Below are 15,961 nucleotides of genomic sequence, written 5' to 3'. Positions count from 1 at the left end.
AAAAATAAAAAATAAAAAAAGGCCAATGCTAAACAAAAAGTCAGTAGTCGTAGAATTAACAGTGGAGCATACTGTTTTCTGTAAACCTTAAAACATTCATACATATGAGTCATTGAGTAATCTGAAAAAAATCTAAATAAATGGCAAAATGTCTGTTCAGTCCAAATTAATTACAAACAATGGTCATATGAATGAACATTATTAGTACACTTAAGAACTGTCTTCTCTACAACTGAATATAGTCACATATCTGCAGTGATAAACGCTGCTCTGGAGATAGTTGTGGCTTTGGTAGGTCTTAATGTGCAGTAAGATGGTATTTAAAATAACTTGCACCTGAATGTGTTAACCAGTAACAGACTCACATGGGTGAAACGGTCATAAATGAATGAAGCAGCTGTTTCCAGAGACACAAAGTCAACATTGTGACTTGTGTTGTTTCCAACTGAGCCGTCACTACTTGACCTTAGCACCCTGTGTTAAAGTTTTTTTGGGAAAACCACAATGCTTCCAAAAAGTTGTGTTTATTTCTCTGATGATGATACTGTACCTGCAGTATATGAGCTGGGCTGCTGTGGTTCAGCCAAAGCCTTCTGGGTGGAACATGCACTTTTATTTTCATCGTACGCCACAATGTTTCGTATTGAGACAGTATTAGACTAATAAATAGGAATGTAAAGATATATCCCGAGACAGTTAAATCACGATCCCATTATGTGAAGATTGAAATCGGTGAGATAAAAAATAACCTTGATACTATTTTTAAACAGCAGAGGGTGCTTTCTGCTTTTGACTTGTTTGACGTCCTCTGTCACTCATGTCAGCAACTGTATCAAGCACAAAGACATCAGTTTCACCTTCACAAAGAGAAAGGGAAATATGTTCTGCACAGTTTATACCCTAACTAGAAATTAAAAAAAGATTATTTTATTTGAAATGTATTTGAAGTAAAATGTAAGAGAAAATATATCCACAATATATATTCTCATAATTTGTCTTCAGTCTCATTTTGTTAAAAGAAAATCATGACAAATTCTTATAGTGAATCAAATTGTGTATTGTGACATCCCTACTAATACAGCTCCAATTATTTGGTTTATAGGGTGTACAGAACTGAAACAAGTTGCGTACTCAAACCTTAAAATGTCAAATGAATTTGTCATCTCATCTCTTGCAGTTACGAGTTCATGAGGAAGAACCTGATATTCTATCGCACTGAAATCCACAGACTCACCGGCAAGGTGAGACCTTTCACAGCAACATGTTTAAACAAGTCACACAAACGGTGCTTCTATCCAGCATACTGGGACGAATTCAAGTGTGAAGTGGATACGAGTCATGCTTGACCCACTGAAATGCCCAGTATCATTAATATCAGCAGGAGACAGATGGGTAGATCAATAGAAGAAGATTTGGTTGTAGGATGATCCACAGACCCCAAAATACCTCTCAATGAAAGTCTGTAAAGAAATGTGATTTTTGAGGTAATCAAATGGGTTTTTGTGTTTGTTTGTGTGATTTGTTGAACTAATCATTTAATACAAAGTGTGATTCTGCTTCAGTAACGGTGAAATTCCTCTTCACTCTGAGCTTTTGGTTACTCATCATCTGCTTTCTCCACAGGACCCATTGGAGCAGTATGGTATATCAGATGAAACCCGCTTCCAGGTCAGCAACGGCCTGCAACTTATGCCCAGAGATACCTCCTCCCTGTAGACCCAGCGTCCTGTCTCCAGATCTACTTTATTTTCATTTTAGTTCAACCTGCCATTCCAACATTCACTCCTCACTGGTTTGAAAACTATTGCATTAGCATAAGCGCACACGCTTTTTAGATCTGCTATGCTCTGAATGTATTTAGTGTAGCTCCAGACTTAGAGAGAGGTTCTTATGCAGATGTTATAGCGAGTATCTGAGGCCATGCAAAGTGATTATTTCTTTTATGTCATTGTCAATCATTACAGGTAACATGGGGATGTGGAAAACTCAACACTGTTTTAATTACATGCCATTTTCTGTATCATTTTCAAACTTTGCCTTGGTTAATTGGTTGTCAGTATAAAACATGTTTTCTACTAGACATAATATAGACAATGTGATTGTTAGAGCCGCTAATAGTACTTTTGCTGTAGAGCTGTGGCTGTGACTTCCTTTCAGGACTATTAGTAATATGAGCATGACTGTGTTTAACTAGAATCAATCCAGGACAGCTGAACATTTGGTGTAAACCAATGTTAATCAATTACATACAGTCTGAAGAAGCTTACAACCTTTGGAAGTATTTTCTGTCCTGATTTGAACTGCATGGGCCCTTTGATCTGCTGAGTTGAGCCACTCATTTTAACTCCATTTTATTTTCTGTGAAAAAAATGTTTAGCTATCTTAATATATATTCATCATCTATCCCATTTAGACTATTTAGTTTTAAAAACTATACTTTTGCACATTTATTACTGGTTGTTGAGGGTGTTTTTATCAGAATTTCAAGAATCTACTTGAATCTACTGTACCTTTTCTTTAAATTTTTTTTTTTGCACTTTGAATCAGATTCCTTTGGGTAAGCCGTTGGACCATGTTAGGATACCAGGCTCTTGACATGATTATTTTAAATGTCACACAAACGTCTTTGTGAGTGTAACTACAACAGAGTTGGAGACAATGGTTGCTCTCAACCTCAGTTTACTATGTGGCATTGTTGTATCCTTGGTAAACTGTTTATTTCAGTCAGGAGTCTACAGCTTATATATATTGTCAATAGTCTACCCCCACAAACACAATGTCACTGAATGTGTCTTTATTTCAGACTTTTGCACACGGAACATGTTTAGTCTGTTTTTACTTCTTGTTCGATTATATTTCACTGGCATCTGTTTGGGTTTTTTTTACTAATAAAGCCATTTGAAAGATACTGTAAAGTGTGTCGTTTGTTAACCAGAATGAAATTTGTCTACAACAAAATGTTATTTTTAATTTAATAAGACTGTTTAAAGACAGAAAGGTAATGAAAGTGCAACAGCCCATCGCATTGTTTGTATAATACAACCACTTTCAACGATATGAAGCCACATGCTGCCCTCCCGTTGTGTCTTTATTATAAATTATCTTTATTATAAGAACTAAAGGCTTTATCGCAGGACTCAAACTGCACCTAGGTGGGATTTTATTCCTGTGTACTTCATAATTTGTCCTCACTGAACTCAGTCCACAGAAGATGTGGGAGGATATTGCGACTGGGACACGTTTCCTTAGCAACGCAAAATGTGTGATTCAAAAACAGCGACGTCACGTTTTACCCGTGATGCTTTGCGAGCCCAAATTGAACGCTCGGCAAAAGAAAACATTTTTTATTTTACATGCTCTGTTTTTAAGAGTAAAACGCATAAAATAAGGCTTTTCAACTGGAATTGACACTGCCAAGAAGAAGAATTCAACTGTGCGCAACGGGAAGAGTTTATCGGGGCACGGTAGGTGTTAATACAAGTGTAGATTGTGAACAAACAATGTTGCTAATGCATTAGCCGGGCAGCTGAGCTAGCGTTAGCACTAGCATAGCTCTGTATGTTGATTGAATTATTTGTTGTTTTTTTAGGATTGGTTTTAGTGTTAGGGTTACAGCTCAGCGATAACTACGACAAATGATTTATTTTCTGTTTCCTGGAACCAGCACACACACACACACACAGTTAGACGGGTTTTACAGTTACAATTATTTGTCTTCACAAAGGTAATGTAACGGTGTCGTTAAGTGCTGTAAGCCGCAGCCCACCCGCAGCTCATCGTGACCACTGTAACTAATGTCATTGTCATTTACCAACAGATTTCCCCCAAGTTAGCCAGTTTAAGTGGGATTTATTCTGAGGCTCTAAACAAAGCATTGTTTGGATTCTCTGTGTGGTCAGAGCGATGCATTTTCTTTAACAGACAGTTGTGTTGCTGAATTATCCCCACAGAACAACTACAGGGTCGCATTTCTGCTAAGATTGTCTCTAGAAATGCTTCCTGGAGGTGACTGTAAAGGTGATCTTTTCACAACCATTTACCTCATAACAAATGTGATGCGTAGACATCGATGAAACTCTGCTGAATAATGTGATACAAAGAGTTTCACATGTGTAATTACAGGGCTGGTCCGGTAGCTTTCAGTAGTGACTGAATAGGGACGTGTTGCTGAAACAAGTAATCCATTACTCAGTTAGTTGATTTACAGAAAATCAGTAATGCTTTGATAATCATTTAAGTAACTGCCAAACATTTGCAGCTTCCAGCCTTTTAAATGTGAACAGCTGCTGCTTTTCTCAGTCTTACATTGTTAAAGGTTGACTGTAGCTTAGACAAAACAAGCAGTTTGAAGACATCATGTGATTGGTGTCTATTCACAGTTGTGTTACACTTTATAGACTGAACATGTACCGGATAATTTGAAAAAAACTAGATGAATTTATTGATTCAAAATAAGAAGTATTTGCAGTGCTACTCAGCAGCCTTAAATCTTAGCTTGTAAGTAATTTATGATATTAAGATCAATCAGAATCTGGTTTTGGTATTGCCAAGTAAGTTTACACATACGAGGAATTTGCATTGGTGCGTAGGAATCACAATCAAGGAGGAAAAATATAAATAAAGATAGATCTATCAATAGAGTAGAGTTGTTGTTTTGCTGCTTTACTGGTAGACTGGTATCGGCCTTCTTTTTAGAGACATTAGTGGTAAGTCAGGAAGAATTACCAGAAGTAACACAAGTCATACCTTATGAGAGTACCAGTGTCTGTTACTAACGTATTATCTTCCACGTGTATTCAGGAAACTGGTGTGATTTTATGATTGTGTTGATCGGTCTTATCCTGTTTTCAGGCATCATGGATCAGGACTATGAGTGCAGGCTGCTCAGGCAGATAAACATCCAAAATGAGAACGCAAGCCCCATAGTAAGTATTACACACACCAGTAGTTTTTGTCTGTTATTTCTTGTTGAGCCACCTAACCTAAAACCTAAAAAAAGAACACAAATTGCCTTATCTAGCCGAGGTTTACAGTGTTGACCGGTAGAACAATTCTGACCATAGCCGGGTGATCTTTGAGCCCCTCCCAAAGAGGATTGTTAATTGTTGACTAGCTAAGAGGGGTGTTACTCTCAATGTGTTGGAAGAATTAACGGTTTAACAGACCAGTCTCTTTCATTTGACGATGTCAATAGTGTTGAGTGATAACAAGACCTTACCGTCCAAATGACTGGGTTTTGTGAATGTAGCCTTCTGTTGTTAACACCTCGAACAAATGCACCATCTGCCTCCTAAATTATTGTCCTGTTTTGTTATCAAGTTTTCAAACACCGTCCAAGGCCTGTTTGTGTTTGGCCTCCGGTCAAAAATGCTCTCTCCTCTCCTCTCTCGTGTAGAAAGCTGTAGGAGCAGTGAGAGCTCTGACACCCACCAGCTCCCCCCTATCCTCCCCTAGTAAGCACGGTGATCGCTTTATTCCCTCCCGGGCAGGAGCCAACTGGAGTGTCAATTTCCACCGCATCAATGTGAGTCTGCTGTTATACACCCAAGGACTTCACTGTCTTTGCTTTCAAAAGAACAGTGTTCTCAAGATTGAAGTGTTGATAATGGGATACATAGTATCTAGTAGCACTTTTCTTTCATTTATTCTATATATTTATTAACGAGTTTAAAGATTTGGTTGAGAATGATCATTTATTTATTGCATTTTCTGGCACAGGAAATTGAAAAGTCGCACAATCAAAACAGGAAAACCAAAGATGGCACAACAGACAGCAACAAAGGTAATTGATCGTTTTTTTTTGTATCAAGAGACTGAAAGTGGGACAAATAATATATTGTGATACAGTGTGTTATACTTTGTACATTTACATTTAGCAACATACAGTACAAATGGGGTAGTTAGTTTAAGGTTGCAGCTAACAGTTATTTTAATTATTGATTCATCTGTAAATTATTTTTTGATTAAACGATTAATTGTTTTGATGATAGAATGTCAGAAAATGTATTTCAATTTAAAAAAACAAAACAAAACCCAAAGATATTCAGTTCACTTTACTTTTCTTTGTGGCAGTTGTCCAATATTATATACTAATATTGATATTTGAGTGTTAAGGAAATATAATAGTGATATACATCGGCCAATGTTTTACTTTTTTATATAAACCAACATTTATGAGATAGGATCTGTTAAATTTATAATAAAATTGTGACCAAAAAAAATGTCAGTGCTCTCTGATGGACAAACTGTTAAATAGAGACATTGTTTCTAAAGTACTTGAAACATATCAATTTGTTGTTACTTATCTGCCGACCACAGTATCGATACATCTGTGATGATTGGTTGGACTCTAGTTAAGAAAGCTCAGACTCAGACCTAAAGCTCCTAATGCAGTGATTCAGTACAGTACATGGTTGATTCCTGTTTTAGAAAATACATTTCACCATTGCAGGTGTGCATTTTCCACTTCAGTTTCATAGATAAGAGGATCTATAATTGCCATGCCATTATATTGTATATAGCAGAATCACCTGTATAATGACACCTTCGTTATCATAAGGAAATGATCATGATAGTGATGTATCATGAGTTATCCTGTGATTGTCAGCCCAAAAGTCAGATGTTCTTCTTCTCTTTTGTGGCTAAACATTTACTGTGAGTTTTATCCCCTTTTCAGCTCGTTTCCACAGTTATCTGTCTGCTCCGGTCAAACTGGATAATTTGACCTTCTCTTGTTTACTAAGCCAGGGCAGGCTCATGGAAACTGGAGATAAGGACTAAACAAAGCTTAGTGAAAAATTCACCCTGATCTTTAGAGATGTGAGAGAGAGCTGAGCAATTGCAAAGGGGCCACAGTGTTTGAACTTAATCATTTCGACAGCCTGATGTGATTTCCCCTCTGTCTCTTCCCCTGCCTTTAGCGGATGGCCTGGCTTACTCTGCTCTGCTCAAGAACGAGCTGCTAGGAGCAGGCATCGAGAAAGTCCAGGACCCCCAGTCAGAAGACCGCCGTCTGCAGCCGTCCACTCCTGCCAAGAGGAGCCTTTTTAGTGTAAGACCAGTTCACCAGGCCGTAACTTCTAACAAGAGTTTCATGGGGAGTTTTTCCTGCATACCACTAATCATCTGTTTGTGTTTTGTAGTATTCTGTTAGCACTAAGAGGGCTTTGCCTGAAGAGGATGGAAACACAGTCTCTCCGTATTCTCTATCACCTGTCAGTAGCAACAGGTAATATGTTCTCCTTGTCATTCCTCAGATGTTATCTCCTCCATGTGGGCGAAGTAGCACTGTATTCCTACCCAAATTATTATTTTTTGCATTGCAGCCAGAAACTGCTGCGGTCGCCCAGGAAACCTACACGCAAAATATCCAAGATTCCTTTCAAAGTTCTGGATGCTCCGGAGCTTCAGGATGACTTCTACCTCAACCTAGTGGACTGGTCCTCTCTGAATGTGCTCAGTGTTGGACTGGGTACCTGTGTCTACCTGTGGAGTGCCTGCACCAGCCAGGTGTGTGTGTGTGAGTGGGAGAGATCTGTTAATTGAGTGCACTGAGACAAACAAGCATCCAGCAGAGGTCTTCACTGTAGTTAAAAATAATCAAGTATAAAATATACATATACGTGTAACTGCCTCTTGGATGTCCATGTTAATCTGTATTATTTTTCCTCCCCACCTTTTTAGGTGACACGTCTATGTGACCTTTCTGTAGAAGGAGATTCTGTAACATCAGTTGGCTGGTCGGAGAGGGTTGGTTTCTTTGTCATCTACTATCTTTTCATATTGTTGTCATGTTACATTAAAAAAAAAAACACCCAGCTCTAATAAGGTTGTGGTAGAGCCCACTTACCAAACTTTATTTACATTTATACTAAACAGGCACAGAGTAATTGACAGTTCTTCAGTTTGACCTAAAAAAGATCCACTACGGAAAAGGGCAGTTGCTTAATATTAGTGAAGATGCAAATGAAGTTTAGTGTGTAGGCTCAGTTTCAGCTTTTAAAAAGTTCCTGTTCTATGTGGTTTTTGTAAGTGTGATATTAAAAGTGCGCTGCCTATTTTCAGGGTAACCTGGTGGCAGTGGGGACTCATAAAGGCTATGTACAGATCTGGGATGCAGCAGCAGGGAAGAAGCTCTCTGTACTAGAAGGACACACAGCCAGAGTGGGTGAGTTGAGAGGCTAGATGGAGGTGGAGACGGTTCCATGAGTAAAATATTACAGCCGTTGTTCATTTTCACACAGTCGTGTCGTTTAGCAACATCTCATTCATGTTCAGTGAATCACCTTCACTTCAATCTGCCTTTCATTCTGTGCTACCAGGTGCGTTGGCATGGAATGCGGACCAGCTGTCGTCTGGGAGCCGCGATCGGGTGATCCTGCAACGCGACATCAGAGCCCCGCCTCTCCAGTCAGAGCGCCGTCTCCAAGGACACAGACAGGAAGTCTGCGGGCTCAAGTGGAGCACAGACCACCAGCTGCTAGCCTCGGGTGGAAACGATAACAAGGTATGTAGACACAGAATGTCACCTGTCTGTCTGTGAGCTGCACAAAAATCCCAGACTCATTTCTCTACCTCCTCTCCCCTCGTTTCAACCTGTTGCCTGTAGTTACTTGTGTGGAACCACTCGAGCGTCCTCCCGGTGCAGCAGTACACAGAACACTTGGCTGCAGTGAAGGCCATCGCCTGGTCTCCCCACCAGCACGGCCTGCTCGCCTCCGGAGGCGGCACCGCCGACCGCTGCATCCGCTTCTGGAACACTCTGACCGGCCAGCCCTTACAGTGCACAGACACCGGCTCTCAGGTCTGCAACCTGGCCTGGTCCAAGCACACTAACGAACTGGTGAGTCATATTTTTGGTTTGGACTGCTGCTGTTGTTAAATAGATTACATACAATACAGTGATGCACGAAAAACTGTTTTGTAGCTTGGCTTAGTGTTGGTATTTGCACACTGTAGTAACTCTGAACAAATAAACCCGAAATGACTCTTGGATGTGTGGCTGACTCGCTTGCTACCCAACGAGATGCAGTATTTAAATAACTGGAAGCTGTACTATTTCACTTTTGACTCCAGACAACTGTTAACCCGGCTTCCAATCTATGAGCTAAGCTAGGCTAAACACATCCCTCTGTACTAGAAGCAGAGACAGGGAACTGTTATTGATTTTAGTTGACAGTATACAAGCACATGTCCCAAACTAATAATGTTCTTTTTAAGTCTGAGATAAATATGAAAGAAAATACTGTGTTTGCTTTCTGCAGGTCAGCACACACGGTTATTCCCAGAACCAGATCCTGGTGTGGAAGTATCCCTCTCTCACTCAAGTGGCCAAACTTACTGGGCATTCCTACAGAGTACTCTACCTGGTCAGTATATACTGTGTGTACTCATACTATGTTGTTCTGCAGAGCAGTGTCCCAGTAGTCCCATGATTACAACAGAAAACTAAAACTGAAGCAAACAACAAGGTGCTAAAACATTGCTGGAAAAAACAAAAAAAGTAGTCCTTTTAGTATTAGAAGTGTATATATTTATTTATATATGCAGCTTAAGAAAATAGAAAGAGCTCTATATCTGGATGTTTTTCCTGAAGTGCTGCTCTGTAGAGCAAATTATTTAACATCCACGATTACCTGCTCTCTGAGCAAGTGACAGCAAAGCCACCCACACTGCAAGGAAACAAAAAAAGTCCTATTCTTGCATACCCCTGATTACTCTGATTACATCCTGTTATAATACTGTATATTCAGTGTATAATAATGAGTTCATGTGCAGGCCATGTCCCCTGACGGAGAGGCCATTGTGACAGGAGCTGGGGATGAAACACTTCGGTTTTGGAACGTCTTTAGCAAGATGAGATCAACTAAGGTATTAATTATCTCCATTTCTCACTTGTACTAATGTCTAAGATCCCATTTGCTGATTTGGTCAGTCTGTTCCATCTGCACATGCTTTTATCTGTAATTGTCTTACCTCTGTCTTGTGTCTCCTTCCTTCTTGTAGGAATCTGTGTCAGTGCTGAACCTTTTCACCAGGATCCGGTAGTAAGCACACCTCTGTACTACGAGGGAATAAAGCAGAGAGGGGAATTTATCTTTGCATGTATCCAGCTGTAAACGGGCCCCTTCTTTGAGTATTCGCCTCAGTAGTCTACAGAGGGCCCCCTCCATTGCCCCTAGTTATTTAGCCAAGTTGTAACTGGAGGTGGGCGGGAGCTGGAGAGAGTGTCGAGGGGCAGCGGAGATGCATACGCACACTATTCCACTTCCTCCTGAATAATGGAGCCACTGCCTCTTCCAACAGACCAGTGATCTCTGATAAAAGGAGAATTTTGGGGGGTGTTTTTCTCTCCCTATGTGATTATGTTTTGTTTACAGACTGATTTGTGCTTACCTGCCAAATATTGAGTTTGTCCTTTTGATTGTCTATTTATTTTACTTTTTTTTTTTCTTTTTGGTTGTTTGTTTTGTTTTTTACATATTTTTAACATATATTCTTACTAGTGTGTTTGTTTCGAAGGCCACTAGATTGCCTTTTATTTGTGTAACTGCAGGTTTTGGTCTTATCTGTGGAGTACGTTTGGCTTTGTTTAAAAAAAAAAAAAAAAAAAATTGTCTTTTTATTTTGCTGAGAGACAATAATGTTTCATGTACACTGATAACAGATCCTGTGCCCTTTCAAGAGCTATTAATGGTTAACAAGGATTGAATGAATGATCCTGATCACCTTTTTCTAATATAACATTAAGTTAATTTAGTCTAAAGACTAATAATAATAAGCAGAATTAGCTCATTGTTTCATTATCTCTCAAGAAAAATCTTGTAATTGCATACTGCACATCTTTGATTAAAATAACTGACTAAACACTGTACATTATAACAATTACTCACAAAAGTAATTCACATGAAAATCTGAAGATTTTAATGTGACTTGTGTTGAAGCTTTTCATCCATCTTGTTTCTCTACTTTGACTAGAAAACCAGGCAAGGAGAGGTAAAATTAAAATACTTTGGTTTATCAGTGTAGTTTGTAACAGCAACTAAAGCTCAGAGTTAAAAACATTTGGGATTAAATTCGAGTGAAATGCTGCACAGAGCTCCTGCTTTGTGCTGCGTCTGCTCAGATATTCAAGCTTGGGGCACTACTTCAGACCATTTCTGTTTGAGCAGTCGTGCTATTGTACTTTGTTGTTTTTGGGTTTTTTTTAATCTGACTTCATATCATCTGCAACATTTTCTCCCAATTTTGATTTCCTTTTTTCCCCTGTTTGAATGTTTAAGTCAAATAGCGTGCCACATTTAAATGAATGCTATTTATTTGTGTTGTGTACAAAGGTTCTTGTACAGAAATGGCATGTTTGTTTACTAAGGTTTTCTGAGGGGAAGCTGATGGGCGGTTTCACTGCTCGACTCTATGGAACTTTCTTTTAATGCCACTTCAAAATCAAGACAATGCTGCCAACTTGAATTACAGAAAGAATGTTAAAAAGAAAAATATTTCTGTACTGAGAGATAATCAACAATTAAATGATCATATCTTGTACCATATGTCACTGCTGTTTTATTGTGCAATGTTTTATTTTATTGTCAACCTGTGAGTAGGCGTCATAAAATAAGTGTCCTGCTGGGAAGTATAAGGAGCACTATTGTTATATCATTATTTGTAGAATAGTGTTGTTCTATAGGTGACTGCAGTACTAACAAGTATTTGCTGTTCTTTCAAAACCTGAACCCTATCTTATTCCCCTGAGCAACAGAGCTACAAAAAACACGAATGAGCCAAACTGTTGCAGTGGCTGACATGTTCCTTCATTTAATTGAACATGGGCACTGTAGTTTATTTGAATTCTCTTCTGCGACCATAAATATTCACTAGAGAGCTAAATATGTGTTTTCCACAGCACAGCAGAAAATAGTCCTCAACAAAAGCACTATTTATTATGTTATGTATGTGACAAAGGATGTTTGTTAAAAACTGCAGTGTCCAGCTGTTTTAGGAAAGGATTTGCCTTTTACAAAGGAAAATAACCTATACATTTGTGACCTGTTTTTAAAGATTTAAATCTTCAGTAGAAACCAATCGGCTTCAGACTGAGGTCAACACACAAGGAAGGGAGGTCTAAGAAAGTACTAATGCATTGTTGGATTTGGTCTTTTCATGGGATTTGTTGACAATAAGAAAAACCGAATATTACCAAGGATTCAAGGATATTTTATTGTCATTCATTAAATTCAGATATAGTTCCCTTTATGCTACTTTAAAAAAAATAAAAAATAATGAATCAGTCATAAAATAAATATAAATTGGTATAATGAATTGTTGAGGAAAAATTTAACAGTCTCACAGCCTGAGGGAAGAAGCTGTCCTTAAGTCTGGTGGTACGGCAGTGGAAGCTTCTACCCCTTCCCAGATGGCAGCAGGGTGAGCAGGCTGTGGCTGGGGGGGTTTCTGTCTTTTAGTATTCTTTTAGGCTCTGCACAGGCACCTCACCTCACCAATATCACTGATGCTGGGCATCTGAGTACCAATGATCGTCTGTGCGGTTTTAATCACCTGCTGAAGAGTCCTCTTGTCCATAGCCGTACACACCACACGTATCCTTTAACTTTTTTCTTTCTTTAACTTAACTTTAACTAATTTTTTTTATCCCAAAAGAGATTAATCTGAGTCATGCCATACATGTCTCTGTTTTCAATAAAAATGTGGCATTTCAAGCAGAAACATGGAAGTCAGGCAGATATATTTTTGCGTTATCACAGTTTCCTAATAGTTTTCCTTCTGAACAGCAGAATTACAGTTTGGTAAATATTAAAGCTAAAAAAAAAACCCAAATCAAGTGTTTTGTGGAGCCCTCAGAGCACCTTTAGTGCTTCTTGGCAAAGATTCGACAAGTCTCTGAACTCTACTGGAGAGATAAACACTGTTCTCCCAAAAGATATTCCCTCATTTTATTATTTGATGATGGTGGTGAAGAGTTGTGCTGTCTGACAAAAGTCTGGTGTTCAATTGGGTTGATACATATTGTACAGAATAATCTGTATTCATAAGGTTTTTCTACACTCAGTCTGAATGCTTCTTAGTACGTGGTTTCCTGTGTTGTCCCAACTCACAGTGAACACCAGAGGGCGCCATTCTATGAGCAGCTCCATATTCAGTGCTACACTGCTGCTACCACACCCATACAATCAACCTTAACCATGTTACCTTGAAGGTGAGAATCAGATCACTAGAAGAATATCCTTCCAGTAATGCTGACTTGTCTTTGTAACAGGCTATGAGGAAGGTTAAACATCTGCTAACATTGTATCTGGTTTCATTTTATCCCCAGTTTACGCACCGCATTTGTCAGAACGAGAGCTTTGAACGACCAGAAAACACCCCGTGGCTTTCACCTTGTTCCCTGGAAGTCGGCAGATTTTCAACATATTACCAGTGCAGCCCACACACGCATAGTTTTGACCCAGAGCATGAAAAATAATGAATGTTCACCGCCTCCCAAAGCTCCCACACCTCTGCTTGTGCCCTGTGGCCTATCCAAACTCACTATTACACATTTAAACAGCAAATGGATTTTTATCAGTGTAAACAACAGCTGAAGGGTCTGAATGCATGAAGGAAAAATGGATCTTAAATGATTCTGCTCCTGTGGTTTTGCTATAACTTACGGATATAAGAAAACGGCTAATATTGAACATGTTGGAATTTGACCAGTACTAATACAGACAAAATAATGAAAAATACCACTGCTAATTAAAAAGAAGAATGTTTTTCTGGGTGATGAAGATCAGGTACTGTAGGCCTTTGTGACTCAGCTTCTATCAGCACCAGAGAGCCTCAGCCTTTCTCCCCATTCAGACTCCATTATAACGTCATCTAAATAACATGCATACAGTGCATTATAGTGATCAGATAAATCATCTGAATGGAAGACATTCAACACAGTCTTCCAGCTCATCTGTGGCTCTCGGTGGGCAGATGTTAACATTAAGCCCTGAAAGCAGAGGGGAGAACGGAGGGGGACCGCTAATATGCGTAATCCTACCTCCTGATGTTTCTATCAAGAGGCGCAGAGTCTGATGTTCATTATACAACTAAAGCCTCACAACACAGCAAGCAGGATCTTCCCCCCGGTTCCTCCCTAAGCCCGACTCTTGAGTTGCATTGATAACCGGCCTGCAGGGATATATCAAAGGAACAAGGCTTTTGTGATAACTAATAGCTGCAGCCAGCCAGGCTTCTTTTTGGTCATTTTGTCAGCGAGAACAGAGCACACAGGGTCACTCATGTGTCTTATTTACAAAAAAAAAGACACACAAGTCACCCAACCCAGCAGCACCTTTGCATTCATAAAGAACTGGTAGGTGTGTTTTTCCACAGCCTGTAAACTGTGACAAGCTGTCAAATTGAAGGTGTCAGAAAATATGTTTTTTTTTTTTAAATAGCTCACTGGGAAAAAGCAACATAAAGATTCAGTTGTGGCTGATTGTTTTGAGGCTTTTGAAGATTTTGATAAAATATCACACATGGGCCCTGAAAGCAGCAGGAATTCTAATTTACAAGGATCCAATCCTTACATAGACCCAAAGTCATACAAGGAAATGTCCTTTTTTAATTCTTCAAAGGTCACTGTTGAGCAGTTTCCCTCTGGTTAAGATAGGATGAAGAAATTAAATAAATAAAACAAACCGGAGCACACCTGCTGACTGTGATAATGTTGCTCAGTTTCACATTCATTACTGCACTGGAACAAAAATCCGATAATAGTAAGCCAAATATTAAACCCAAACCCTAAGCTTTTAAACATACAATAATTGCACATTTAAATCACTCTGTTGTGCCCTACCAGCCTACAACTGCTGCTAAACCGTCAAAGAGGTCAAAAACAATGAGTAACAGTATAATTTGACTATTATGTCATTTGAAGATAACAATACTGCAGAAATGACTTATGATTACTATCTCCCAACCCACTTAGATTTGGGAACATCAGTGTTTAACAGCCATCCCCTGCTGAAATTTACACCATTTGGCTGTAAGGAAAAAAAGGGATACAAGGCTCTTTAGGACTCCTCTCACCCTCTTCTTCATCCTTTGTTTTAAAATACTGATGTAATTGTCCTTAAGATGCTGTTATTGTACATGGCACACATCACATCATGGTTTGTGGTGCTGATAACATCCAACGCTTGTTTCTTCTTTTATTCTTTTATGAAAAATGTTCCGCTTGTTTAATGTCTCAGTGTGATTATTGCATTTGATGTTTTATGTGAGCTAAAAGCTAATTTGCATCCACTATGTTGAAGAGCATTAAAGTATTTAATCTGGAATATCTGTTGGGCTTTTAGTTGATCTCTCTCTCTCTGTGTGTGTGTGTGTGTGTGTGTGTGTGTGTGTGTAAAATTGCATTCATGGGCACGCCTTTCATTTGCTTCCACTTTTCCTCAATATCCTTTTTTCCCCCCTTTACTGAATTATAACTCCGTTAGGCTTTGTGGAGGAGTTTGGTCTCCTTAGTAAACCATCTGCTTTGTTGTTGCGTCAGTCCTTATGTGAAACACGCGTGCAGGTGCATCAGCAGACTCATGAGTGTATATGAATGTATATGTGTGAGTGTGTGATTGCGTATGTCTGCTTGAGTGCTTGACTGCTCCTCCTTTCAGCTCGACTTATTTATCTTTCCCACCTACCTTTATTTGCCGAAAGGCTCAATCCCAGAAGGCTTGTGACAGTTTTACTTGTCAAACGTGTGTTTGCATTTCCTCCTCTGTGTGTCTGTCTGTCTCTCCCTGTTGTTGGTTTGGTCTCATTCACATTTAAAGTTACTCTGACTTACTCATTGGTTTGGAATGGAACCAACTTGAAATGCCAACGTGAGGGGTCTAATAAGTAAGCCTGAAGTTACATGGACAAAAATAAAGGACAAAAAGGGCTTTTATTATGAAAGACATTTTGGTCATGT

At 39.1% G+C, this 15,961-nt stretch overlaps 2 protein-coding genes across 2 annotated transcripts in view; both read left to right on the top strand.

Moving 5' to 3' along the window:
• Positions 1 to 2,908, top strand: part of plekhj1 (pleckstrin homology domain containing, family J member 1) — a 4,679-nt gene extending 1,771 nt beyond the window's left edge. Inside the window, exons 5-6 of the mRNA XM_035670808.1 lie at positions 1,178 to 1,241; positions 1,624 to 2,908. Of these exons, the coding sequence (XP_035526701.1) occupies positions 1,178 to 1,241; positions 1,624 to 1,716 (157 nt within the window). The 3' untranslated portion in view covers positions 1,717 to 2,908. The remainder of the gene's footprint in view (positions 1 to 1,177; positions 1,242 to 1,623) is intronic.
• A 392-nt stretch (positions 2,909 to 3,300) lies between these two features.
• Positions 3,301 to 11,544, top strand: LOC118334750 (fizzy-related protein homolog). Its single transcript, XM_035670807.1, has 14 exons — positions 3,301 to 3,464; positions 4,852 to 4,925; positions 5,396 to 5,524; positions 5,719 to 5,782; positions 6,921 to 7,051; positions 7,143 to 7,228; positions 7,326 to 7,509; positions 7,684 to 7,749; positions 8,065 to 8,167; positions 8,322 to 8,506; positions 8,609 to 8,842; positions 9,264 to 9,368; positions 9,778 to 9,870; positions 10,006 to 11,544. The coding sequence occupies exons 2-14, from the start codon at positions 4,857 to 4,859 to the stop codon at positions 10,045 to 10,047; spliced, it is 1,491 nt and encodes a 496-aa protein (XP_035526700.1). The 5' UTR covers positions 3,301 to 3,464; positions 4,852 to 4,856; the 3' UTR covers positions 10,048 to 11,544.
• Positions 11,545 to 15,961: the final 4,417 nt, after the last annotated feature.

This window comes from Morone saxatilis, unplaced genomic scaffold, assembly GCF_004916995.1.
Source record: "Morone saxatilis isolate NCDOM2014 unplaced genomic scaffold, NCSU_SB_2.0 Contig23, whole genome shotgun sequence".
NCBI lineage: Eukaryota > Metazoa > Chordata > Actinopteri > Moronidae > Morone > Morone saxatilis.
Note: the sequence above shows the minus strand (reverse complement) of the source record. Positions and strands in the feature narration are given on the sequence as shown.